The sequence below is a fragment of the Phaeodactylum tricornutum genome, chromosome 3, assembly GCF_000150955.2.
Source record: "Phaeodactylum tricornutum CCAP 1055/1 chromosome 3, complete sequence".
NCBI classification, from domain to species: Eukaryota; Bacillariophyta; class Bacillariophyceae; order Surirellales; family Neidiaceae; genus Phaeodactylum; species Phaeodactylum tricornutum.
The window spans coordinates 1,386,105-1,410,854 of NC_011671.1; the positions used below are offsets into that span (position 1 = coordinate 1,386,105).

A 24,750-nucleotide genomic window follows, 5' to 3' on the forward strand; every position below is an offset into this window, starting at 1 on the left:
TAGCGGAACGAGACAGAAGCCAAACATCAATCGGATTCCTAATTTCAACGCGATACCTTCGGGAGCAGATAATAGTTAAGAGTAGCAGCTTATTACATTTGTCGAAGGATATCCAGGATGAAGAAGTCACACAGGAGAAGTGAAAGGTAGTAAGAGGGCTACTTGAAGAAGCGTTGTTAGCAGAAGAAATCCCAATTGCATGAATGGAATTGTGACCAAAGGTAGTCGTCGACAACCCAGCATTCAATGGTATCCCCCATGGTGACAAATTCACTTGAATACTAAGACTGCTTCGCAAGAAGCACATGAAGGGTGATCTTCAGAAGAAAGAAAAGCCTAAGGTGATTGAGTGGAGCAAGTCAGCAGCAAAACAAGTCTCGAAGCAATAGTTTCGAGAGGAAACGATTTCATCCAACTACCAAGATGCAAAACTAGTATGGAGGGACCATTGCAAGGACAACTGTGCTTTCAAAAGGATGCAGTGTGATACTGCCTTTGTTTGGCGTCTTAAAACTGACCAAGATGACTACTTGAAAAAAGTCGAGAGGTGCCAAAAAAACCTTTTAGTATATCGAGAGCACCACGACAGCTATACTCAGTGTAAAATTGAGCTCGAAAGCAAATTTAGAGGCATTGAGGAGACCAAAAGTGAAACAATGGGTGACAAGGGGGCACATCTGAAGCGCAGCTTTGATGATACTGACTCTTTAGACTCTGATGATATGCACGATCTTGTGGCTGCTGTCAATTCTAGCATTTACTAGCTGTCAACGAAAAAGGCAACCAATTGTAAAAAGTATACAAAGCAGCCAATTGTGAAGCACTAAATTAATTAGGAAACTTTCAACAGAACATCTCCTTGCACTATAAAGAAGCTACAGGAGTAGTAATTCTGCCAACCACCCTTTAGAACGAGAAGTCGAGAAAATGGGTTCATTGTCCACCATCCCTGAAAAAACAGTAGTGAGTCTACCAAATGTGTTGGCAACGGTGTTTCTTGGGGGTAGAAGAAACCGTCGGGTTACCGGGAAGATCATGCACTTGACCCAGAGGTCAATAGACGCGACAAGTAGAACTCGTTTTATGATCGAAATGAGCTCGAAAATTGCAAAATATGGCATCGATCCGGATACTCGCGATGCGAGGAAAAATTGAGTCGCTTTAAAATCCGACTCTAAATCCGACCCTAATTTAGAGTCGGATTTTGATTTAGAGTCGGATTTCGAAAGCGACTCTAAAAATAGGGTCGGATTTCAGAAAGCGACCCTATTTTAGAGTCGGATTAGAAATCGGCCGATTTAATTAGGGTCGGGTTTCGAAAGCGGCTATAAAATTTTCTTTTTATAAATCAACGTATACGTAAAACGCCAGCCAGTATGAATGATACTTTTATCATGACAGAGTTAAGTGAAAATGTCTTCTAATTTTTTATTTCGTTTTTTATATTCGAGAGATTTGAGGCACGCCCCAGAGCTTCACGTAACCTAGCAAAACCCTTTTCCGTTATATCTAACTGTAGCCGATGAAAAATAGAATATAGAAATTAGTTGCCAAATCCGTATGTTGACAAGCTCGGAGTGTGAATTGGGAACCGACACAACTCGGTACAGGCCCCGTCGTATTCGCATTGCTGCACCATACCTCTCTGTATCCGCGCATCGTAGTCCATCACAACATCCTGATCCGAACGTTTTTTGAGTGGTCGGCTAAATACACAGCGGTTTAATTGCGCTTGTATCTTGATCCAGACCGGACCACCTTCGCCCAGCACTTGGGCGCCGGTGGACGAAAAGGTGAAACTCATCGTGGTGGCGTCGGGATCGGATCCTTGACGACCTTTCCAAGCAACGTATTCCACTTGCGACGAAGGTTCTAATAAGGCAGTCTTTAAGGAGCTCGTCAAAGAGAACGTTCGCCATTGCGTATCCGCGTACGTAGTGCTGTGGTGCCTGACTCTGGCGTCGAGTATGGCTGACAGGTCTTTTTGTGTCAATGGAAAGAACGGCACAATTGCTGGCCATTCAAGTGCACGCCCGCCAAGATGACGCATTAATTCATGGCCAACATCAAGGACAAGTGAGGCTTGCGAATAAATCTCGGACGTTCCGTGAGTTCGGATGCTCTGCGTAATCGCCATGCGTCCAATTTCGGTTGACGTGAACATTATGACGCTTTGACGACAGTGCTTCCTGAGTTGCCAAGTGGATGTCTGCAAATCGTTGTAGCCAGTCTCTCCCAATTCATGCAAAAGCCAAGATAGCAATGAAGGTTCCATATGCTCCACGTTTTTTAAGAGAATGATACTCCCTTCCTGCATTTTTTTCACATGTCGCAGTATACGGGTCGCGAGCTTGGCTTGAAGTGTCTCACGCAGTGCTTCATGGTCAACGAGAAAGTCTTGACCGTCCAACAGTAATAAGACGGCCTCGGATTGGGCCTCGCTCGAATGTTCCACGGCATTGAAACAGTGGGGCATTAAGACGTGACGAGCCAAATGGATGAGCGCAGTTTGTTTGCCTTCCCCTATTCCTCCGGTCGCGAAGAATAGCAAGGGACTGTCGCGGTTCCATGTTTGAACCCGTTCCGTTAGTATCTGCACCGCCAAAGGTTGTCCCACCATGGACGATTCGAACGCTTTCCACAAGTTTATGTCGGACGAGATCCGTAGAGAGCAGGGCCGCGGACGAGAATTCCACCGAGAGGTCCCGCGATAGTCTTGGTATAGATCACGTAGCTCGGTATGTATGTGCATCCAACCCCAACCGGCTAGGTGCAGCGGTGTGTCGAAGAACAGAGCCCGCGTGGATTGCCACAGCTGGAAGCCGTGAAGCGACACATAATCGTTCCATGTTGTTGGCTCCGTGTCGGTGATCGTACTATCGTCTGCAATGGTATTTGGTAGTGGCGGAGCGGGAGGCCCGTAGCGACTGCTTCCAAACAAGGCCAGCTGCACCACCATTGCGAGTAGAATCGTTCGTACCCATGTGGGTATCCAGACGGATCCCGGATATGTTCTTCTCCAAAGTGTTGGATCCTGGTTGTTGCTATAATCATCGCACCATTCCGAACCATCTCCCTCCGCTATTGACTGCGATTGTGGCAGGACTATGAAGGTGGGTCGAGTGTTGGAAAACAGTGGGTTGTGATTGCTCTCGGACGGTCCAAACGGATTGTTTTCCATGTTCGCCGAATTAGACGTCGACTCGACCCTTGCGGTCCGTTGATCAATATCTCGAGATACGAGAGCACCCTGTTCACTCACTCCTTGAGCAACAAACTCCCATTCTGGGTTGCTGCGCCAGGATTTTGAACTGCCAATGGTACGACTTTGTTCCGTGCGGAACTGATCCTCTTCCCCATCGTTGGCACCGTCGTCCTCTTCATGGTATCGAAAGCGTCCCATACCTCTGTGTGCGTACGTAAAAGTTTACAGGCTCATGTGTGATGCATAGACATACGCAAGCAATCTTGCACGGCAAAAACTAAACCTATCCTTGTACATACTCAGCGATTGAGAGTTGCAACAGCAAAACAGACCCAACGAGTACGGGAACGTTTTTGCAGTGAATGAAAGAGAGTAGCTTTTCTCGGCGTCCCTCGTGTTTTTTTTCCCTAACCCTACCCTACGTTAAATGTGGGACCTTGGCTCGACGTACCGAACTTTCTGTTTGGAAATAGAAGATGGCCATAATCTGCCATAGTCAGAGTGTCAGGAAACCATGTCTGTGGACGAACACGATGAGGATCCGTTGTTTCCTACGGGATCAACGGTTCCCTTCCCCTACGATAAGCCCTATCCACAGCAAGTTGCCCTGATGGATACTATGTTACAAGCTTTGAAGCTTCGACGACAAGAGCAACGACGGCAAGACTCATCACGGGACCCATCGGCAAAGCCGTCGTCAGCCGCGGGAGGAAGCGCCACCGTACTGCTGCTGGAATCGCCTACAGGTACCGGCAAATCCCTCAGTCTGGCGTGTGCCGCACTTGCTTGGCTCAAGTATGTCGAACAGGAAGATCTCCGTGCAAACGAGACACAGTCAAGCACGAATGGAACCAAAACGAGCTTTGTTTTCCCCGACGAACGAGAATCCACCAACTTCGATCGACTCTGCGACTCATACAACAACGACAACAGCAGTAGCAACGACGACGACGTCTACCGGATTGGATTGGTTGGATTCGTGGGTTCCACCCGATCAGCTCGAACGTAAGCGAAGCCAAGACCAGTCACGTCGGCAAGCAAAAGTGAGTCGCGAAGCGCTTGATCAGGAACTAGACTTGATTCGTCAAAGATTCCGGCCCAGCGAATCATCAAATGCCCAGAACGGTACAGCTTCCTTGTCTCACCTAAAGGGTAAGCGAGAGAATGCTCTGCGCTTGGCAATTACCGCTGTCAAACTTCAGTCTCGACGTGCCGACAAGCGCCGCGGTCAGAAACGACCCCGTACGGTAACTCCCACCAAAGTCGACGACCTTTGCTTGGATGCGTACCGTTCCGACGACGAAGACAATCATTATCAGCCAACATCGCATCATTCAACAGGGACCGAGCATCTTTCATTTTCGGCCGGCCGCTTGCTGAACGGTGCCGCCCTGGATGGCTCACTCAATAATGGTGTGAATTCAGGCTCGGAGACCAGTACGGCGAGAGGCATACATTCACGAGCGGTCGGTGGTGTCCAACCGGGAAGTGGTGTCCGCAAAATCATTTACGCCGCACGTACGCATTCGCAGCTTTCGCAGTTTGTGGGAGAATTGCGTCGGACTGCGTGGGGGGATCACGTCAGGGTCGTGGCACTCGGTGGTCGCAAAGCTCTCTGTGGAAATGCGGCGGTCGCTCGATTGAAATCGGAAGCGGCCGTGAACGAAGCCTGCTTGGATTTGCAAAAGGCCAAAAGCTGTAACTGCCCCTTGCTGGCATCCAAAGACACGGTTGACACCCTAGCCATGCATACCCTCGCTTCCGTGACTGATATTGAACAAGCTTCACAGTTGGGAAAAGCCTCGCAAACGTGTGCCTACTATGCCTCTCGGACCGCCCTGGCTGCGGCCGAAGTCGTGGTGTTGCCGTACAGCATGCTTTTGTCTCCGCAAACACGTTCTGCAGTAGGGCTGTCTTTAAAGGAGTCGCTCGTTATTGTGGATGAAGCTCACAATTTACCCGAAGCTTTACGATCCTTGCATTCGTGTTCCTTGTCCCTGCCCGTCGTCATGGCGAGTCTAGAGCAACTGGCCTTGTGCACGACCAAGTATGCTTCTCGACTGGCCGGGCGCAATATATACTATCTCGGACAAATAAGGAAAGTGTTGGTCACTTTTCGCAAACATTTTGAATGCACCACACCCAATCACAAGCTGGAAGAACGGATGGTAAGCCCTGGGGAGTTGTTAATTGAACTGAAATTGGACTCTGTTAATTTGTTCAAGATTTTGCGCTACTTGGAGCGGTCTCGACTTGCGCAAAAATTGCTTGGCTTTACTAGTCTGGTGTCGACTGAAGTTCAGGCAAAGACTGGAGATGAGGGGGATGATGCGCAAGAAACTACAACAGGGATTTCAAAGCATGTATCAGCGATGTCGCTGGTACAAAACTTCTTGGAAAAGCTATCGTTGACTGGCCAAGAAGGAAAGATTGTAACTGATCGACCAGGGATCAGCCCCAATCCAGATCACAACCCTCGCGTCCGCCAAAGGCAGCATCCCGCCTTTCGATATGTTCTCCTACAGCCTGCCGTGTTCTTTGAAAACGTTCTGACAGAGGCGCATGCCTTAGCGTTGGTGGGAGGGACACTGCGTCCATTTGTTCACGTGGCTGCCGAACTTCTTGGAAATCAGAGTCTCTTACACGAAGCCGCTCTCGCGGACGAGGCCATGCGGACCCAGCAACTTTCCAATAAAAATTCTACGCATGCAATAGTCTCGTCAAGTTTCGCCGCGTTTTCCTGTGATCATGTCGTATCGCCCAATAATGTTCTTTTGCAGTGTCATTTGAAGGGTCCGACCGGAAAGAGTTTGGATTTTCGCCACCAGCAGCGCAAGACGGCAACGGCGTGCAATGAGCTCGGGGCAACATTATTGCATCTGTGTCGTAGTGTACCAAGTGGAATGGTCGTTTTTTTGCCGAGCTACTCTTATGAAGCTCACTTAGTCCAGCACTGGAAACGCTCCGGGATCTGGAACGATTTGCAAAAGATCAAGAGCATATATAGGGAACCAAAACAATCTAGCCAACTGGATACTACCCTTCAAGCTTATTCTCGCGATGCGCTCAAAGGTGCGCTTTTGTTTTCCGTTATCGGCGGCAAAATGTCGGAAGGTATCAATTTTTCCAACGACATGGCGCGATGCGTTGTGGTTGTTGGTTTACCTTATCCAGATATTACGGACCCTGAGCTACTGGAGAAAATGGCTATGATGGATCGCGCCCCGGACAAAACAATATCCGGCCGGGCCTACTATCAGAATCTTTGCATGCGAGCTGTCAATCAATCGGTAGGCCGCGCGATTCGTCACGCTGACGACTACGCTGCGGTTGTGCTCTGCGATCAACGGTATAGCGAAGAGCGTATTTGGTCTGCATTGCCGGGCTGGTTAAAAAGGGGTTCGAGGGCATCTCCGCAACAAACTACTGATTTTCAGGCTCAAGACCAAGAGTTGAGATCATTCTTTTCTGGCCGCAGTTAGTTTGCCGACAGCAAACTTCTGTAATCCCACAGCTCAGGAATGTCACTCCAGTGGAGATGCCATCACGACTGCCCTCGGTTTCTCTATTGCAAGACAGCTGGCGAAAGATTCTATTCGCGAAACGGTTGTAGACATGTGTGGGTGGCATAAGCTATACCTACCAATATAATATACTATGAACCTTGGATGTAACAACGTGCTTTGAAGCCATTTCCCTTAGCTCTTTTTTGCCCGTGATGGTGAAGGCCCACCGAAAGCTGACTCATTGTTGGCTGCTCGTTTTAAGGAGCCTTCGCGGTTTGATGTGACTGGCGGCATGATGAGTGTGGTGGTGTTTGTGGGCCCTCCCGTATGAGAGGCCGACGGAGCCCTTAGGTGGTTCTGCAAACTTACTGCGGCTTGACTCAATGAATGCAACAAGTCTGGGACCTGCGACGCACTGGAAGACGCAGTCGCTGAGGATGCAGCCAAAATGCTGTCACGAGGTGTAATGGCGGAATGAACTAAGGCGGCCAACTTGTCGTACTCGGCATTCATCGCAGTTATGCGTCGGTTGCACTCATAGGAAAGCTCCGCGAGTTTTTGGTCGTATTGAGCCGCAGTCAAGCTCAGTGTTTCCTTCAGCTTAGCTACATCATGTTTCAAAGATTCAACTTCATCTTTGGACTGCTGATCAGTCTTAGTGGCTCGTTTAATTTGATGCAATAGCTGTGGCTTGTCCTTTTGAAATTTTTCGTGATAGAATCGTACGAAACATGCGGTGTGTGGATCCACATCCGAAGTCAAGATTGGGTCGGTCCTTAGCTTTCGAAAGCCGTAGAAATTCAGTTGACGAGCAAAGCTCGAAAAGTTGGAATGCTTGAAATAGCGAGGAAGGACGCTCTGTTGTTCGACGGAAAGTAGTGGTGCTAATGAGCAAAAAGTTACGTTTTCCGATTCTTACAGTAGCTGATGACAGTGAATACGTTTCATTGCTACTTACGCTCGCGAACTTTTCGGTATTCTTCACAACAAAATTATCACCCGCTTCTGACCAAGTAGCGATCTCTGAATCGCATCGGTCAATCATATGATAAGTCTCTGGAATGAGATAAAATCAAGGTCCAGAAAGAGGTGAGTCGCAAATTGAAAAAGTGCAGTCAACATTCCGGAATATTTCCGACATTTTCAAAGCACGAGTTCCAGGTTCCCTCAAAAATTAGGAAATTCGATCTATTGGGGGGGAATTTTTCAGATGTTCGGTGCATGTTCGAAAAAGTCTTGCAGCACCGGGACAGCAAATACAAAAGAATCGATTGCGAACAAATCGATACGAAAACTTACTACTGAGGAACATGGGTAGCTGAAATTGTTTGCTAGCACAAGTCTTGCTATTCCTTCTCTTAGAGGAATCGTGGGAAAATTCACAGGAATCCTCCGATTTTACGGAGGCTGAAGCGTGTGGTTGTGAAGTCGCTGCCGAAGAACTCAAAGAACAAAGAACGTCACATGTCATCTGTGTAGCTTCCTTGTCGTCCTCGTGCTCAAAAGACGTTGGGGAGCAGCAAGGTCCCTCCTCCGCATGGACTCCTAGGAAGCACTCTTCGGAGTTGGTCATTGTGGGGGAAGGTAGTCGGCTAGCTTTTGGATGAGCAAACATCGCAATAAGTGTATCGCAGCGTCTCTACTGTGAGTGGGAACACGATCGGCGTTCGAAGAAGCAGCGAGGAGTGCTGAGAGAGTGTCCCTCCGTGCCGCTCTTTGAAGTTCTGATTGGTTCCTTTCGACCCTGACAAACCAACCAACCGAAGGAAGCCTCCAGAAGATTCTGGAGAAGTGACTATGAAGACGATTGCTCTTCAAGTTGCCCTGTCACGGTATAATTCAGTCTGTCCGTGATTCTGTCTTTTCATAATCGTGGCATTATCTACAGTCGGTCATCATTTTTGAATGAAGACAAATCTGTTTTCCAAGTTTCAGATGCCCTCCAGTAAACAGACATGTCATCCGATCATTGACTGTGCAGCTCAAACCAAACGGCACGAGCCACAACTTCAATTAACTAGCATCACCAACCATGATCAAGCTTAGTTCCCATACTAGCGTGTCCATGGAACTTCGTTTTCGAAGAGATAACTTACGAGACCGCGCTGGTCGAGAGGACCCTCGAAAAGGATTTGGTCCGGCGATTCTACTGTTCTTTCGGGAGCAAATAGTAAATTTGGAGAAAAACGACGACATACACATGCATCGTATTTGACACACAAAAGGAGATCAAGAGAGCAACGTTGGCGCTTTCGTCGACGAAAGCATTGTATGGATGCTGAGAAAAAATGCTCTGCGAATAGAATCATGCTTCCAACTAATTCTCTCGGAAACGTGCCTAGTTTAGTCTGCTCTGTCTCTTGGCAGTCGCACCTCTGGTCGCGTATCGACTCGATGCTTTTGGAACACGGCTAGCTTTAAGAGCTTTATATTCGGCACACTTCAACCGCATGCGCATATCGCGGTTGTTTCTTATAGTTGGTCGGGATTCTTCTGTGAATGGGGAGACATGTTCGTCACTCACAGTCAAGACACTTTCCGGAACGGAAAGCGATTCTGTACCGCCAACACAAATACCAGAATTACCATCTTTTCAGCCGAAATCCGGCGAAATGCATAATAGAACAATTCAAGCTGACAGCTATAGACCTGGTGACGGTACACTTCTGCATGTTTAATTAATAATCTGAGCATTCCACTTCTTGCGAATCAGTGCCTATGTTGTTGTAAAAACAATTTTCCGAGTTCCAACTTTTCTGCATCCTCCAATCGGGTACAGGGTGTCAACGTCCATAATTCCATGTTGATGATTTCAAAGATTGATCCGTCCGAGTGCTCTGCTGACAAAGATGGACTCCCAAACGTAACACACGGAGAAGTGGTTCCCGTCAGCATGTCGGATTGTACGGTTAACCCGAAACCCCATTCGTGCTCCTTGATTGGTTCACCATGGTTCAGAGTAGAAATACTCGCTGTATCGGGCGATAAAGTATTGCCTGCACCCCCACCAATGCCAATCTTATCATACGTGCACAGTTGAATGCATTGATTCTTACCTGTGTAAGGAAAGACATCCACTTCGCTTTCTATTTGCGCTTGGTCGATAATTGAATGCGTCTTCTCTTGTCGAGTATGGCGCATCCGCCATAGAAACGAATCACTCGACCCGAAATAATTCCAGTTCCTGCGCCACGCTTTTGCAGTAAAGGCACCAAATACCTCGCCATCGACCGTCTCAATGGCTAGAAGGGAGTGTTGCGCTCCTCGCGCGTACTGCAAAAACGTTAGCATGTTGGCACCGTCGCGGACCAAGGAATATTTCATCCAAAAGTTTTCCCTGGCCCTACTAATGGGAAGAAAAGGTTGCAAGCTTTCCATTAGCGGTGGGCTTAATACGTGCGGTTGGGCGTCAATGTCTTCGGCTGATGTGCCAAGGATATGAAAAGGTAGAGTGCCTCCGCCGCCATAACCATTCTCGTACTCATCTTGAATGACCATCCAGGAGTCATAATAATCCAAATCATCATCGTCATCAATTTTCCAGGAATCATCTTGGTCATAAATCGGCGCAAGTTCTTGAGTGCTGCTTGTTGTAGCGGTGTCGTGCAAGAGTTTCCGCGTTCCACCAAGAAAAACTCCATTCACTTCTTCATCCGACAAACTTCGAATCAGCGCCTGAGAATTGCGTCGAAAGACGTTGTTGAGTCGGTCAAAGCTTATGGTTTCGTCAAACGAGTTGCTCGAAATGACACTGGTATTACCGTCGTTAAAGGATACCATACTGTCGAAACGACGTGCCACGTTGAGTGCATCCATGGAAAACGACTCCAAGCTGCCACGAGTACTCTCCCAATCGGCCACTTCAATACCCTGGCCTTCGTAATTACTAACGGACGCATCCCTCAGCAAGACATGATGAGACAACGAATCTGTATCCGTGTGATGGGACAAGAGTTTGATGTTGTCTTGAATCATCCTGCTCCCGTCGATAGTTGGTTTAATTTCGACTTTGGTGGGAACGGGAGAGGTCCAATCGGCTAGCTGATCCAATTTCTTTTCATCGTCAGCTGTGATTGACGGATTGCGGTCTTCTGTTCGACTCCACTCCGTTGTAATATCAGAAAAGCCGGCAGACGAGCGTACGGATGCATCGGAGTGCACATGATGAGCTTTGTGAAGTGAAGGAATGCTCTTAAAACTTCTGTCTGAAGGCGAGGAATTTAGAATTGTATGTCCTTGATGGAGAGTGGGAATGGAATTTGAGGAATCAGAACGAATTGGAGCCGCTTTTCGCAGAGCGGTTATGCTAAAGTCATCCGATTCCGCCCGAGATTGACGAGGTGACGGCAGTTCCCCAAACGTGACCGATTTGCGACTACTTTCGGAAGTGAGTCGACGCAATTGTGGTCGAGATGGAATACGTGACTGTCGGAGTGAGCCCCGTCGATTGTTGTCAGATTTGTTGTCGTTCATAAATAAATTCGTTCGTGCTTCTTGTTCTGGTCGCGATGTGGAACTGGAGGTAGAAGTCGTGTTTTCACGAGCATTGGTCGCTCGAAAGATGTCGCCGAGTCGTTGGGATTTCTGCAAAACATTCCGACGGGAAGAGTTTGTAAAACTGTTGCGCCGGGACAACAAAAGGCGTCGCGAGGAAGTGTCCGTGACAGCCAACCCGCTTTCGTGTGCCTTCCATATTTTCCCAAAAAGTAAACTTTTTCGACGGCCTTGGAGAAGTTCTTGTCGACGGGCAGATCCTACGTTAAAAGAACAAGATGAACCGGCGGATTGGCTACGCGGTCGATCGTCGTTGCGCATTGGTATGACATCGACCATAGATCCGGTCGTAATTGTTCCTCGTGGTGACACCCGGTCCGACAAGCAAACATTTGGCAGAGCCTCTTTGCTGCTTCGTTCGCGACTCAAAGAAAATGCGTCAGAGCCGGACCATTCATTGACGTTGGCTGAATCGTCGTGATGCTCGAAGAAGAGATCATCGTCGAGTAGCTTGCTATGTGCGAGCTTGACTTCAATTTCGTTGCCTTTAATGCAGAGTTCTTCCAAAAAGACATTTTCTTGAGGCGTCAGACTCGTACGGCGGCGACTGATCGACTCGCGTAGAGACTCGCGAGACTTTTCCGAAGCACCGTTTATCGAAACGCCTGTTCTAAAAACTATTCCGTGGTCGTTGTTGCCGGTGCTAATGGCATTGACGCTCGCGCTCCTATCAGAGCTTCCAAAGGGTATCTGCGGGGGCGTCTTGGGGGGTCGAGACATGCTTGCCTCGTTTGCTTGTCCTAATGAAAATGTAGCGAAGGATGCGCAGGCTTGGACGCGTTGACAGTAAATTCCTTTTGCTTTTCTCGCGCACCTTCCGCTATGACGAGCACTCACACTCAATCCAAGCACGATAAATGCGCGGAGTGATTGCTGGAAGCTGATTGGGTTTTGATAAATTACAGTTGCGTACTTGATCGATTTCTGGCAAGATAATGGTGCAATCGCCACGAGCGCGGGAGATGATTGATTGTCAAACGTGTGAATGAGTCGAGTCGTTGGTGCGTTCACTGTGAATGCGGAAGAGATGAGGATGTGAGCACGACCAAAAGATTTCCCCTAACCGAAGGGATCGTGTCATCGCCATCTCCGCTAAAACGGCTCCCTACCCGAACCTCCCACGATATCGGCGAGAGCACAAAAACACCCGGACATTCCATCTATTTTTAACAAAGTATCGCGCGCGAGGTCGGCTTTTTCATTGTATGTATTAAAATAACCATCTCCGTTGAATCAGTGTTACCTAGCGAGGCAATTCACAATAGTATGTCGAGAATCCATATTTCACGCCTGTCGACACAGACAGACTCACAAACGTCTTCACACACAACCGTGACAGAATCGTTGCAACACTCTCTGGACTATCACACATACGAACTGAGTCGGATAGCCAGAACCATGCTCTTCCAACGAGACCACTCCGCGAGACCTTTCGGCGTGAAGAAGTTTATAATTTGCACTTCTTCCCGTACCTGTTTGTTCCCCGACCTCCAGCAGTGTGGTATGTTGTTTCTAGTCGTTCTGATTACACAGCCGATTGTTGGCCTAACGTATCTCATTTTTTTTTGTTCTGCTCACACATAAGGTAGCACTCTTACATAAAATTCCGAGTTACATTTAGTTTTATGAACGTTACGCCGCTGTTCCTCCTCGTCTGCCACTTGCTGTCGGCGAAGGTTCGGGGAGAATCGTCTATTCGAGGAACGCAGAAAGAGGAGCAACACACTGTCGGAAAGCTACAAGAGCAGTCTGTTGTTTGTATGGTGGAGCAGGTGGATGTCAAATTTTCCAATTATGAACCCTCACCCAGTAACGATGCGGCGAGTACGGCGAACGACAGCGACTCGGCATTCCTTTGTGTGACGGACCAGGACAACGCGGCTGATCAATCGTTCGTCATTGACTTGCCACCTTTGGTCTTGGAGAACATGACGCATCACGAGCATCCCGTTCTATCCATTTCCGACGCGGTTCTGGATAATGAAGCGGTTCAGCTTTCGGTCATCAAGGACGCCTCTATTGATATTGATGATTCACCATCCCAACACCGTTCTCTGGCGTCGGCAACGGGTACTGGCCAAGTCCTGGTCTTACGGATCACTTATCGTGGCATATCCCCCTCTCTGTCGGCCGATCAACTGGCCTCACGTGTTTTTGGCTTGGGTAACAATCCGGAACGTCACAGTCTTTCCAGCCAAATCGATGCTTGTTCATTTAGGCAGTTACAACTGAGACCAGCAGAGGGCGATGACATTGTAAATGGCATTGCTGAAATTTCCATTGACAAGCGAGTAGCTGGCTCGAACTCGGTGCTGGCTTTGGATAATCTAGTGGTCGCTAACGCCACGCGACGGTTTGGTCGATTGAGTACCCAGTTCGCTCATGTCTTATTTGTCTTCCCAAGCGCTGGGCTTTTGTTTGGTGGACGTGGATGGTTGGCCTATGCCTATTTCAACGGGTGGCGCTCCGTCTACAACGACAAATGGGGTGGTAGCTTGTCCGCCTTGATGCATGAAGTAGGGCACAATCTTAACTTGAACCACGCCGGACGAGGTAGCCAAAACTATGGCGATGTCACAGGTAGGTGCCTCAAGAAGGCTTTCCATGTACTATTTCATCCCGATTAACTTATCGCGATGTGTTTTGAACGCATGGCGACGGTAACTAGGCAGAGCTCATTGATTTTGTTTCCTTCTTATGCGGATTAGGTTACATGGGATGGGGAACTTCTAAGATTGGTGCTCCCACAAGCTGCTTTAATGCACAAAAGAGCTGGGCACTGGGATGGTACAAAGATCGTTCCCTTTCACTCTCTCTCCCAGATTTCCCTTGGGGAGGACAGGTTGCCTTCTTCGGGGAGTACGACAAGACAACGCCGGATCAACCTGTTATTCTAAGTCTTGAAGACGGCAGCAAGCGATTTTTTTTACAGTACAACCGCGCCAAAGGTATGAACGAGCAAACCCGAGAATTTCCCAACCAGGTTGTCCTTGTCAGTGACGAAGGCCCGGGAGACGGAAGGTGGGGTCCGCAATCCCGGCTGGAAGGAGCTATCGGCTTGAACGAGCAAAGCACTCGACGAAACTTTCGAATCCAAAACTTTGAAGCATCGGGCTTTCCTCTCTTTATCCGAGTTTGTGATGAGGTGGAGGGCCCTCCCGACTTGGTACGTCTCAGCATTCACTTGGAAGATGGAACGCAGAGTGACACTTGCAATTTAAATATAGAGGCTTCAGCGCAGACCACGCCTTGCGATGACGACTTCTCGGCAGTGTTCTTCGTAGACCCCAATCGTGGGTACAAAGACTGCGGCTGGCTGGCTCGAGTGATGGCAAAAAGTGATTTTTGGTCTGAGGCTTTGTGTCAAGAGGGCCACGAAGCCTACAATGCATGCGCGGAGACATGTGGCAAATGTACAGACAAATGCGAAGACACCACCGGAGCTTTTTTCTATGTCAATGCTCGTCATGGAAACAAGGATTGTGAGTGGCTTTCGACGAGAACTCCTTGGCGTGAAAAATTATGTCATGAAGGCAACGCCGCATACGCTTACTGCCAAGAATCCTGCAACGTCTGCGACTAACAAATATTTTAAAGCCAATTACAACGTCAAGAAACATTTTTTCAACACACATAGACGAAAAAAGAAGAAATTCGGATTGTCATCGTGTCGACTACAACGGCAATTTGCTCCAAGTGCCAAAAGGCCATAAAAGCATCCGACAATGCGGAAGTGACTGCTCAAGATTCTCGCACTTTCTTGCGTTCACCTCCCCCTTTATCTTGGTGATACAGATGTCCATAAGCTTGCATTTTGGATATATTCGGTGATGTAGGAAGGCAAGGCTCCGCCTCTAGAACGCGTTACGTAAGTAAGCATATTAAGATTTATTTTTTATGCACTATCTACTCTCCTTCGATGAGAGTTTTTGACTTGGCAGCCCGACTTTTATCTACCATTGCACGGAACAAGCTAGTCTCTTTCGCCAACAAAGCCTCTGGGGTATCAAACTCGGCTATCCTTCCGTCATCTAACACCAACACGCGGTCGCTGTCCATAATCGTATTCAAGCGATGAGCGATCGTTAACACTGTTGTATTCTCAAAATTTTCACGAATCATTCGCTGAATTGCCGAGTCCGTAGCGTTGTCGATACTCGCCGTCGCTTCGTCCATTACTAAAATCTTGGGCTTACGAATCAACGATCGCGCAATACATAAAAGCTGGCGCTGTCCCTGCGAAAAATTTTCTCCTCCCTCCGAAACTTGCTCGCTGAGTCCATTTGGTAACTCCGCGATAGTGTCAGCCATTTGCACCTTCGTCAAAGATTCCCACACTTCTTCGTCTGTTGCTGCTGAGAACGGATCCAGATTATAACGAACGGTGTTGGAAAATATCACAGGGTCCTGAGGAATGATGGAAAGATTTAAACGCAAAGCTGAAGTTCCAATTTCGGAAGCGTCAATCCCATCAATCAAGATTTTTCCGCCATCATCTTCCAGTTCTGCGATACGGAACAAACATATCATAAGACTACTTTTACCGCTTCCTGTACGCCCACAAACTCCCACACGCTCGCCGGCTTTGACCTTTAGCGATAAGTCCTTCAAAACTAGTGGTCCATCGCGATACCGCATGGAGGCGTGGCTGAGCTCGATCTCGCCATTGATCGGCCATACACCAGGTTCAGGATCACATTCCGGGATAAACTCAGGTGCCTCCGCTTTTATGTTGTTGGTGTAGAAGAGAATACGTTCGACAGAATTCATTTGCGCCTCGATTGTAGCAATCATACGAACTCCATGCTTGAGGTAATTTGTCATTTCAATGCTGTACGACAGGGCGAGACCAAGCCACCCTGCTGAAATGAAACCAGACGACGAAGTAGCAACAGCGACTCCTCCAATAAAGGCCCCCATAAGTCCTCCCAAGACATCAAGACGAAGTCCAAGCCAGTAATTGACTAACTGAACGAGGATGTATGATGTGTTCATGTTGTCGAAAGACTTCTTGCACTGGATGAAAAACCGCTTTTCTTCGCCGTAGGCTCGAATCGTCGAAGTACCGGAGAGGGTTTGAGAAAAATCAGCAAATATAGGAGAATTTGCGATGCTGTTGATGCGCTGCAGCTCAGTTGATGTCTTTCGAAACCACTTCTGGATCAGGTAGTACAAATAGCCGATAGGAATCAATGGAACTAGAAATGTGCCGTTTGTGGCAGCGATAATTGCCCCAATTGCTCCGAGAACACTGAAGACAGTTGACACTCCCTGTGAAAGGCTCTGCGTCAGCTCGAGATCGACCTTGTCCATGTCGGCCGCAAAACGATTGAGAATCCGTCCAGTAGGGGTGATGTCAAAGAAAGAAACAGGTGCACGTAAGATACTCTCGGTCAAGTCATCATGCATCTTCTTTGAAGCCCGAAGGCGGTGAACCGCAACAATGATGGCGCGCGCGGTAAGCCCTATGACACCGCCCAGACCAAACAAAGCGTACACACCAAGATATCGATTTGTTGTAGTCTGCGAGAACGGATCTCCACTCAACGATGCTTCAAGACTGCGCTCTGCCCACAAGGCCAGCCAGAACCCAGCAGTCACTTCTGAGGCTCGACCGAGCGCCTGAATGACAAAAACGGATGCCGCCGTCAACAATCCACCGGCTCTAGCGTAATGCATATAAGCCGAGCCGTCAACACTTCCTTCTTCGCGCTCTTCGTCCCTCACAAGCTTTTTCCCGCTCTTCTTTAGAGCTGCTTTCTTCTCAGCCGACAGCTCGACCTCCTTTTGGGCTGTAACTTCGTCGTCAAATTTTTCAGGCTCCTGCTTTGAGGCTGCCTTGATTTTTGAGACGTCCACCGCGCCCGCAAAGTCAACACCGGCGGCCACCAAATCTCTGTACCGGCCCTGGTGCTTGATACGGCCGTGCTCCATAACAATGACGTCATCACATCGTGACAGCAAGTGAACGTGATGTGTGACTAACAATCGAGTTATTCCTTTGGCCATGTCTCCGGCTATAGCGTTAGAAAATATGTGCTCTCCAACATGTGCATCCACCGCCGACAAGGGATCGTCCATGAGCATCAGACGAGTCTCGTCGGAGTACAAAGCCCGGGCTAACGCAACACGGGCCTTTTGACCACCCGACAAATTGATGCCTCGTTCGCCAATTTCCGTCAAATCACCGGCAGGTAAAATAGCGAGATCGTCCACTAACGCACACGCCTCCAGAACGCGTTCATATCGTTCTTGATTGAAATCACGTCCAAACAGAACATTTCCTCTCAAAGTGTCGTTGACGACCCACGGGGTCTGCGTACAGTAAGACACAAAGCCTGTTGGCGCATCTACAGGACGCGGCATGTAAACTTTGCATCCCTTGACGGGTTCCATTTCACCTAAGATAGCGGACAGAAAGCTAGATTTGCCCGAACCAACGGCACCGACAATTGCGACTAGCTTACCGGTTTGAATTGTGCATGTCAATTCTTGCAGCGTGATGGGAGGAGTTTTCTGGGTACTCTCAGTCAAGACGCTGCTACCCGCGACTGAACTGTGGTTACTCGCCATCATGTCAACATCCGAGGTCTCGTCGCCTTTGGTACGCTTCGACTTCCGGCGTTCCTTTTTCGGCTCTTCGTCTTGAATCGGGCGGATTTCTTTACCTTCCGGATCCATCCACGCAAAGCTACCATTCAGTATTGTGACGCTACCGTATTGCGCCTCGGCTGCGTCCATACTCGCAGACGGAGGCGGCGTATGCTCGACGTATTCGTCCAATTCCGGCAAGGCCAGGTAACGCTCCAGACGTTTTAAAGAAATCTTGCTCTGAATATATTGCAAGAGTCCCATGGGCATAAAAGCGAACGGAAAGCGCATAATGTTGAAAAGTGCGACTGTAGTAAAGGCTGTAGCCGCGTCGAGCGGTTCGTTTTGGATAGACACGTAGGTTAAGAACACTAGAATGGGTTGTATCAGAGGCGCTGACATGAGGATGAGCGAAAATCCGATGGCCGAGGTATAAGCAAGTTTAGTCAAGGCCTTTAGTTCGGAGCCACGAATACGCCCGACCTCTTTTCCGAACGGCCGCTCCCAGGCGTAGAATTTGATAATTCGAATACCGGCAAGAATTTCGTTCATCATCTTGACGCGCAAATCGGAATATTTGAGTACCTTGCGACGTTGCTTGGATACTATGGAGAAGACAACGGTATTAATGGGTGCCAAGGCAAACATGAATCCAACACCAACCCAAGTGGCGTTTCCGACCTGTCCGAGAAAGACAATGAAAAGAACAGAATTTCAAAGTGAGAAAGAACATCCATGGACAAGATTTTCGAGGACAATTAACTGTAACACAGAGCGAAACGTACTTGTTGAAAAATCAGAACCAAGGCGATAATGATCTGCAAGGGGGCGACCAAAGTCATACCGACGAACTGCAAGAATCGCTGCAACTGTGCCGTGTCGTTGCTCATCATGTTGACTACTTGTCCGGTGGAGGTTTTGGCCCGACCGGAAGCGGATACTCGTAGCGCTTTGCGATACAACATAGTACTGACAGAAGTGCGGACAAAAACGGCACAGTGTGCCATGGTGGTTGAATGTCGGGTCTGCAGGAGCGAAATGAGAAAGGGCAGGACGCCGAGGGCCGCAACTTGCAGCCAAGGGTCAAAGCGACCCTGGTATTCGTCAATATCGACACCGGATTCGAAAAATTGGACGAGTTCGTTCAATATCAGGACGGGCACGAATCCGAGCAAGGCCGAAACGACATAATAAAAGATGGCGAGTAAAATTTGTCCAACCCCGAAACCTTTCAAAAGGGCCAAGGCAATGCTGGGCTCCACCAGTTCCAAAGGCTTGACCTTTTTCCGCTCTTGTTCGTTTTTGCAAGCGTCCAATTGTGCTTGATGCCTTGCTTTGAGTTTTTCGTTGGTAGCATCTGCCTTTGCCGATTGTACTTTCCAAGCTTCCATGGCGACTTGATGCGCCCGATCCGCCCTGTCGTCCTTGGAAGGGACACCAATATCGTCCTCATCGAGTACTTTGCGCGATCCCAAGCTCAATAAGGGAGTCAGGTAGGACAGCATCCAGCGAGACAAAATATTCGCTCGGTCTTCTAGAGAAGATTCCCAAACGCCCAAGTCTCGCCCCGACTGAGGCTTGCTGCCCTTCCAGCAACCGGTTGACATTGAAGTGTCCGGCCTAGTGGTTCCTTTGGGTTCCGGAGTTCCTTCCGAATCTGACGTGTCCGACAAAGGCCTGCCACCGCCAGTGACGACAACGGTATCACCGTTGTCCTGATTCTCTGTTATCGGAATGTCTTTCATGGCACCGCTTCCGTTCATCTTTGCACCAGCCGTTTCTTAGCACCCTTTGGAATCGTACCGGGAATGGACAGTTGACGATCGATTTCGTCTCGTTTCGCTGTTCGCTGCAGTCTCACAGTCAGATAATGCGAGTACCCAAAGTCAAGAGAAACGAAATATTACCTGTCCGCTGTCGTAGCAATCCTTTCGTAAGCTGTTCTGCCCTTTGTTTGTTGGTTTGCGTTTGTAATCACAGTCAATAGTCGACAAGGTAGTAGTTATTATCGATAACTTGTTAACTATCCAATCTTACCACCCACACTCGATGCGAACGTTGTCTTTTTCCCGCTGTGCTGTTGTGCGATGCCGTGTTGGCATGTTTCTATCTACTACTGTCAGTGGAGGAGAGTAGTTAGTGCGAAACTCACAACGTGGTAGGAAAAACAAGAAGGTGTCGTGCCGTGATCGCGGACTGACGCGGCCGAGAAATTTGCCGAATACGGGACAGCAAACGAAATCCTAAACAGTCAGCAGAAAAAAAGCCGGAAACGTAATTGGATTGTGACGTTTTACCCCAAAATCAAAAACTGTAAGTGCCTTCTACTGTTTAGTGCTTGTTAATGGATTTTCCTGTAGGTTGCTAGAATCGGTTGCCGATTGTTTTCCTCTAATTGGAACTCGATTTATGGAATAAAACGAATTTTCCATAACTACATTGGATTCAATTTTGTCCCATATCAGTTTTCCACTTATTGTTAGTTCTAGTCAAGTCATCCATCAACAACAACCTACAAAAAGTCGCACTAATTACATGAGTAACAGCCCAACGTGAGAAAGATGGGCGCTTGATTTACATCGTCGTCACTGGGCCGAACCTGTTGAAACCTGACCCTAGCGTCTGTCGAGAACGATGGGTTTGCCGTCGCTAACAGTCGCTTACATTGCTGTTACTGCCACCATGAGGATTTCCGGATTTCGGATTCACGGTTCACGGATCGATACATCTTGGTCTACTACGTGCCCGGCATCGAAACCACAAAGCCATTTCCAAGCACAGTAATTGCTACTTCGTCACCTTAACACAGTCTCTACAAGAACCAGACAGAAAGACTCTGCTCGTCGTAATCATGTCGGAAGAACCGCCTGCCGATTGGAGGGAGAACTCCACCGGGGGATTGGCGGATCCCAACGTCCCCGTCGCTCCGTATCCACCGATGATTTCCGCACGTTTTCCTTCCCATCATCTTCGCTCTTCCCTTTCCCATTCTCCACACTACACGTCTCCCACTCCTAGTTTTATCGGCAGTCGCGCCGAATCCAATGTGAGTGGGACTAGCAGTCTTTTCCCCGGATACGCCACGAACGTCGGAGGAGCCTCCACCGCGACGAGTTTGGAAGACGGCGGCACGGCGGATGAAGCTTCTCGGCAGACCAACGCATTCGCAGTAACCGACGATTCCGCGGCAATCGCAAACATTGAATTTTGTCGACCGGATCTCCTAGCTTGTATTAATTGTGTTTCCTCCTCTAGCAATACCCACACCACGTCCAACACTCCAACGTCACTCAACAGCGCCAAATTCGCAGATTCTACCACCCCGGCGCGCAGCAATCGCAAAATGGGACCTGTTCTCTTGGAGCTCCGAAAACTTCAGCTTAACGAAGGAACTCACGGAAATCATGATTTCTTTACGACATCACAAATTTCCGTATCGAGAGGTAACCCCTCACTGGGCATGAGCATGTCGAGCACCTGCTTGCATGTATCGCCACAGGCAATGCGGACCGGCGAAAACGCACTGCACAGACCACCACCGCCAATTGCGACGGGACTAACGACCGGAGCCTTATGTATTCACACTTTTGTCATAAAGTCGGATGGCGACAATGAAAACAATCAGGATTGGACGCCCAACGTGGAGTACTACCATACACCACGACATCATCGTGCCTCCACTGCAGTACAGTGGTGTCCAACGACGGTGCGTCCTCAGCATGTAGCAATTGGTTTACTTTCTGCTTCTTCCAGTGGTAGTCACCCTACCACAAACAGTGTCGTACCCGGACGGCGAGGCGTCTCGGGTGGTGGTGTGGCCGCTAGTGTGGGACTAGGCGCCCGATCGGCTAGTACTGGCGACAAGGATTATTGTTGTTTCGTATGGGATGTTGAGCACCAAAGCGCTTCTCGACGGACGAAGACATCGCCGATTTACAAACTAAGTCATCAGTCCGGCGTTGCTTCATTAGGTTGGCTCATGGGCGGGGAAACCTTGGCCATAGGCGGACAATTGCGTCATGTTCAATTGTACGACTTGCGCGAAGCCACGACGTCGGCACCCATGACTGTTATGGCCCACAATTTTGCCGTACACGGAATTGTCCCCGACCCTCACAAGTCCTGGCAATTTGCTACTTACAGTCGGGTATCGAACGAGCCCGTAAAAATCTGGGATTGTCGAAGAATGGACACCAACTTGACGGAAATCAAAATTCCTTCCCAGTCAATATCTCCTTCGTCAGTATCGGGTGTGACACCTCCCGTCTCGCAAGTGCACTGGTCACCACTAGAAGCAGGCTTCTTGTCAGTAGCGGTTGGAGACGCCATCTACGAATTCGATACAACGACGCCGGCCTCACGACCGATTCATGTCAATACGATGTATGCTCGGGGATCGGTTCTCGACGTGGCATTGTACCCGTTTGTGGCGGAGATGGGGACCGCCAAGGAAGCGAGTGTGCATAAACTCAAGGCTGAACAACGTATTCCAACTTTATTGATCCAAGAAGATGCGATGGAAGCAAAGCACCTGGAGGAGATGAAGCTCAATCATTTTCTGGAAAAACGTTCGGTACGTAGCAACCAACGCATTCTTGGAGAACTCTACCCCAATCGTATGATGGTAGTCTATACAGACAGATCTCTACACGATTTTCCACGCCATACCATTGCTCCGTTGGCAGTGTCCAGCAGGGATGGCAGGTTGGTGCACTCCATCGGACGTACGCTATGGGTAGGGTCCAGCAGGCAAGGACCGGCTGCCATTGAACGTCTTACCGCAGCGCAAGATGAGGATGTATCCGCCGTAATGTTGCGCCGGGCGCGCTGCATACAGTCCATCAATTATTCTATGGATCCATCAGCCAATATTCAAATCCTTGCGCATGATGGGAGCGGAGTCGACTCGCTGTTACGGCTATGGAGTTGGATTGAACGAGTGGAAGTCTTGTGCTCCAGTACAGAAACAGACGATGGATGGGATGATGGCATGTCATGGCCGGCGAAGACTTTGATGGACGCGGGTGCTTGGCGCCTGTTGCATATTGCCGGATGTGGCGAGGGGGAAATACGGGGCTTTTCTGAACATTCCTGCTGCTCAATTTATGATAGTCCAGGCCGCCGGTAAGGAAAAGTGAATGAAAAGATCCTTTACATTGTGTGGCCATATCATTTCTAAACTACATGAGACTTTTCTATGCAGTGCGGCGTTAACTTCATGCGGGTGGGCGGGAAGGTTTGATCTCTCGACGGTTATGGGGGAATGTGAGGAGCTCGGTGAGTACGAAAGGTCGGCGGCTCTGGCCGTATGGCACGACGACATCGGGGCCGCAGTTGACTGCCTGCAGCGTGGAGCCTCGGTGATCAGGCAACAAATGAAGAGGGGTGGAGAAAGTGTTAATATGTATTGCTCCTCCGAGCATGCCGAAACGCTGGATCTCGTTTCTTTCTGTGTAGCTGGTCATCGGGGTGACAGCATGGATTCACCGGCTTCCGGAATCTGGAGAAGAACGTGCGCGACTTTGATGAAACGAAGCAGCTTTTCTGGCCAATCCCGATGTTTTGCCTACGTTCGTGGAATGCTCAAATTTCTCATGACCTCGGGGTCGGACCAAGGGCATGACGAGGTTCTCTTGTGCGATGATTTGAGTCTTTGCGATCGCGTTGGCTTTGCTTGTCGCTTTCTCTCCTGGAACGAGCTTCTGCAATACTTGGAAACGTGCATCGTCAATTGTCAAAGATCAGGTGACATCGAGGGTATGATAATTACAGGGCTCGAAAAGGAAGGTATTAAAATCTTGCAATCCTTTGTGGATCGAACTGCTGATGTGCAAAGCGCTGCTTTAATAACGAGTCGAGTCATTTTTCCCGTTGGTTGGAATGGTGAACGTCGAGCCAGTATAGAGTGGTTGGAATCTTACCGATCACTGTTAAATACTTGGCAAATGTGGCAGTCTCGCGCCTTGTTTGATGTCGATCGTGCGGACCTTTTACGCAAGGTAAAGTCGCGTCAATTTGATGCGTCCGGCAAATTTGGCAGCGTTCCCATTAGTCGTCGGCAAGTGTCTGCTGGTGGTAAACCAGGGCTGCGCCAACCCGATCCGGACATTCAAGCCACCATTCCGGCACAGCTTGACGCCCGCTGTAACTACTGCTCCGCTCCATTGAGCTTGAAGCTAAAAGACACGCACGCCAATCAATGGCTGTCCAAAATGAAACCGGTGCTACCATGCTGTGCACAATGTCGCAAGCCGCTTCCGCATTGCGCTATTTGCATGTTATCAATGGGTACCTTAAATCCATACATGGAATTGACGAAAGACCGATCAGGGCGGTCGTCCCGTAGTGGCCTTTCGTCGCTGCAGACCGCGGATGACATGTCGTCTTTGGGGAATTTGCCCTTTGCAGAATGGTTCACTTGGTGTCTACGATGCAAGCATGGCGGCCACGCCCACCATTTGGTGGGATGGTTTGCGAAACATGAAGTATGCCCCGTGAGCGGGTGTGACTGTCATTGTCAATTCGACGGAATTCATGAGTTGAATCGATATAAGCAATCTTCAGAGAGAGTAACAAACGAAAACGAGCAGGACACGACAAGCAACACCGAGGCCGACTAAGCAACCGTAAGCCACCAGCCATCACTATGTGAAACAGAGCACAGTCTGAGTCAGCATGGATGCATTCAACGCTCCTGTGCAGTGCACTTTGCCAATCCTTTTGTTGCTGTCTAGGTTGCAAGATTGTTCCCTTTACAGTTACAGAGGACGCGAACCTACTACAACAAGAGAGAGGTAGAATAGACCCTTACCGAACCAATCAGGATTATGTGCTTGGTAGAAATTTGGTCCTTTACGGTATTCACAATCAAATCCAGCGTGACCATAATTTTTG

At 48.9% G+C, this 24,750-nt stretch overlaps 7 protein-coding genes across 7 annotated transcripts; 3 read left to right on the forward strand and 4 right to left on the reverse strand.

Annotated features, from left to right (window-relative positions):
- Positions 1–1,543: 1,543 nt before the first annotated feature.
- On the reverse strand, positions 1,544–3,403 carry PHATR_44235 (predicted protein; the record flags this gene model as incomplete). The annotated part of the gene is made up of 1 exon (XM_002186485.1): positions 1,544–3,403. The coding sequence occupies one exon, from the start codon at positions 3,401–3,403 to the stop codon at positions 1,544–1,546; it is 1,860 nt and encodes a 619-aa protein (XP_002186521.1).
- A 1,295-nt stretch (positions 3,404–4,698) lies between these two features.
- PHATR_10282 (predicted protein) lies at positions 4,699–6,621 on the forward strand (the record flags this gene model as incomplete). The annotated part of the gene is made up of 2 exons (XM_002186208.1): positions 4,699–5,839; positions 5,921–6,621. Coding segments are annotated over 2 exons (1,842 nt in total), but the record flags the coding sequence as incomplete, so codon positions are not given.
- A 347-nt stretch (positions 6,622–6,968) lies between these two features.
- Positions 6,969–8,284, reverse strand: PHATR_33622 (predicted protein; the record flags this gene model as incomplete). Its single annotated transcript, XM_002186486.1, has 4 exons — positions 6,969–6,995; positions 7,081–7,569; positions 7,670–7,767; positions 8,011–8,284. 4 exons carry the CDS (start codon positions 8,282–8,284, stop codon positions 6,969–6,971), a joined length of 888 nt encoding a protein of 295 aa, XP_002186522.1.
- A 1,136-nt stretch (positions 8,285–9,420) lies between these two features.
- Positions 9,421–11,985, reverse strand: PHATR_33623 (predicted protein; the record flags this gene model as incomplete). The annotated part of the gene is made up of 1 exon (XM_002186487.1): positions 9,421–11,985. One exon carries the CDS (start codon positions 11,983–11,985, stop codon positions 9,421–9,423), a length of 2,565 nt encoding a protein of 854 aa, XP_002186523.1.
- Positions 11,986–12,663: 678 nt separating this feature from the next.
- On the forward strand, positions 12,664–14,848 carry PHATR_33624 (predicted protein; the record flags this gene model as incomplete). The annotated part of the gene is made up of 3 exons (XM_002186209.1): positions 12,664–12,766; positions 12,877–13,845; positions 13,974–14,848. 3 exons carry the CDS (start codon positions 12,664–12,666, stop codon positions 14,846–14,848), a joined length of 1,947 nt encoding a protein of 648 aa, XP_002186245.1.
- A 323-nt stretch (positions 14,849–15,171) lies between these two features.
- On the reverse strand, positions 15,172–18,863 carry PHATR_18826 (predicted protein; the record flags this gene model as incomplete). Its single annotated transcript, XM_002186488.1, has 3 exons — positions 15,172–17,856; positions 18,037–18,537; positions 18,642–18,863. 3 exons carry the CDS (start codon positions 18,861–18,863, stop codon positions 15,172–15,174), a joined length of 3,408 nt encoding a protein of 1,135 aa, XP_002186524.1.
- Positions 18,864–20,707: 1,844 nt separating this feature from the next.
- PHATR_44239 (predicted protein) lies at positions 20,708–24,476 on the forward strand (the record flags this gene model as incomplete). Its single annotated transcript, XM_002186210.1, has 4 exons — positions 20,708–22,315; positions 22,438–22,580; positions 22,606–22,980; positions 23,060–24,476. 4 exons carry the CDS (start codon positions 20,708–20,710, stop codon positions 24,474–24,476), a joined length of 3,543 nt encoding a protein of 1,180 aa, XP_002186246.1.
- Between the last annotated feature and the right edge of the window lie 274 nt (positions 24,477–24,750).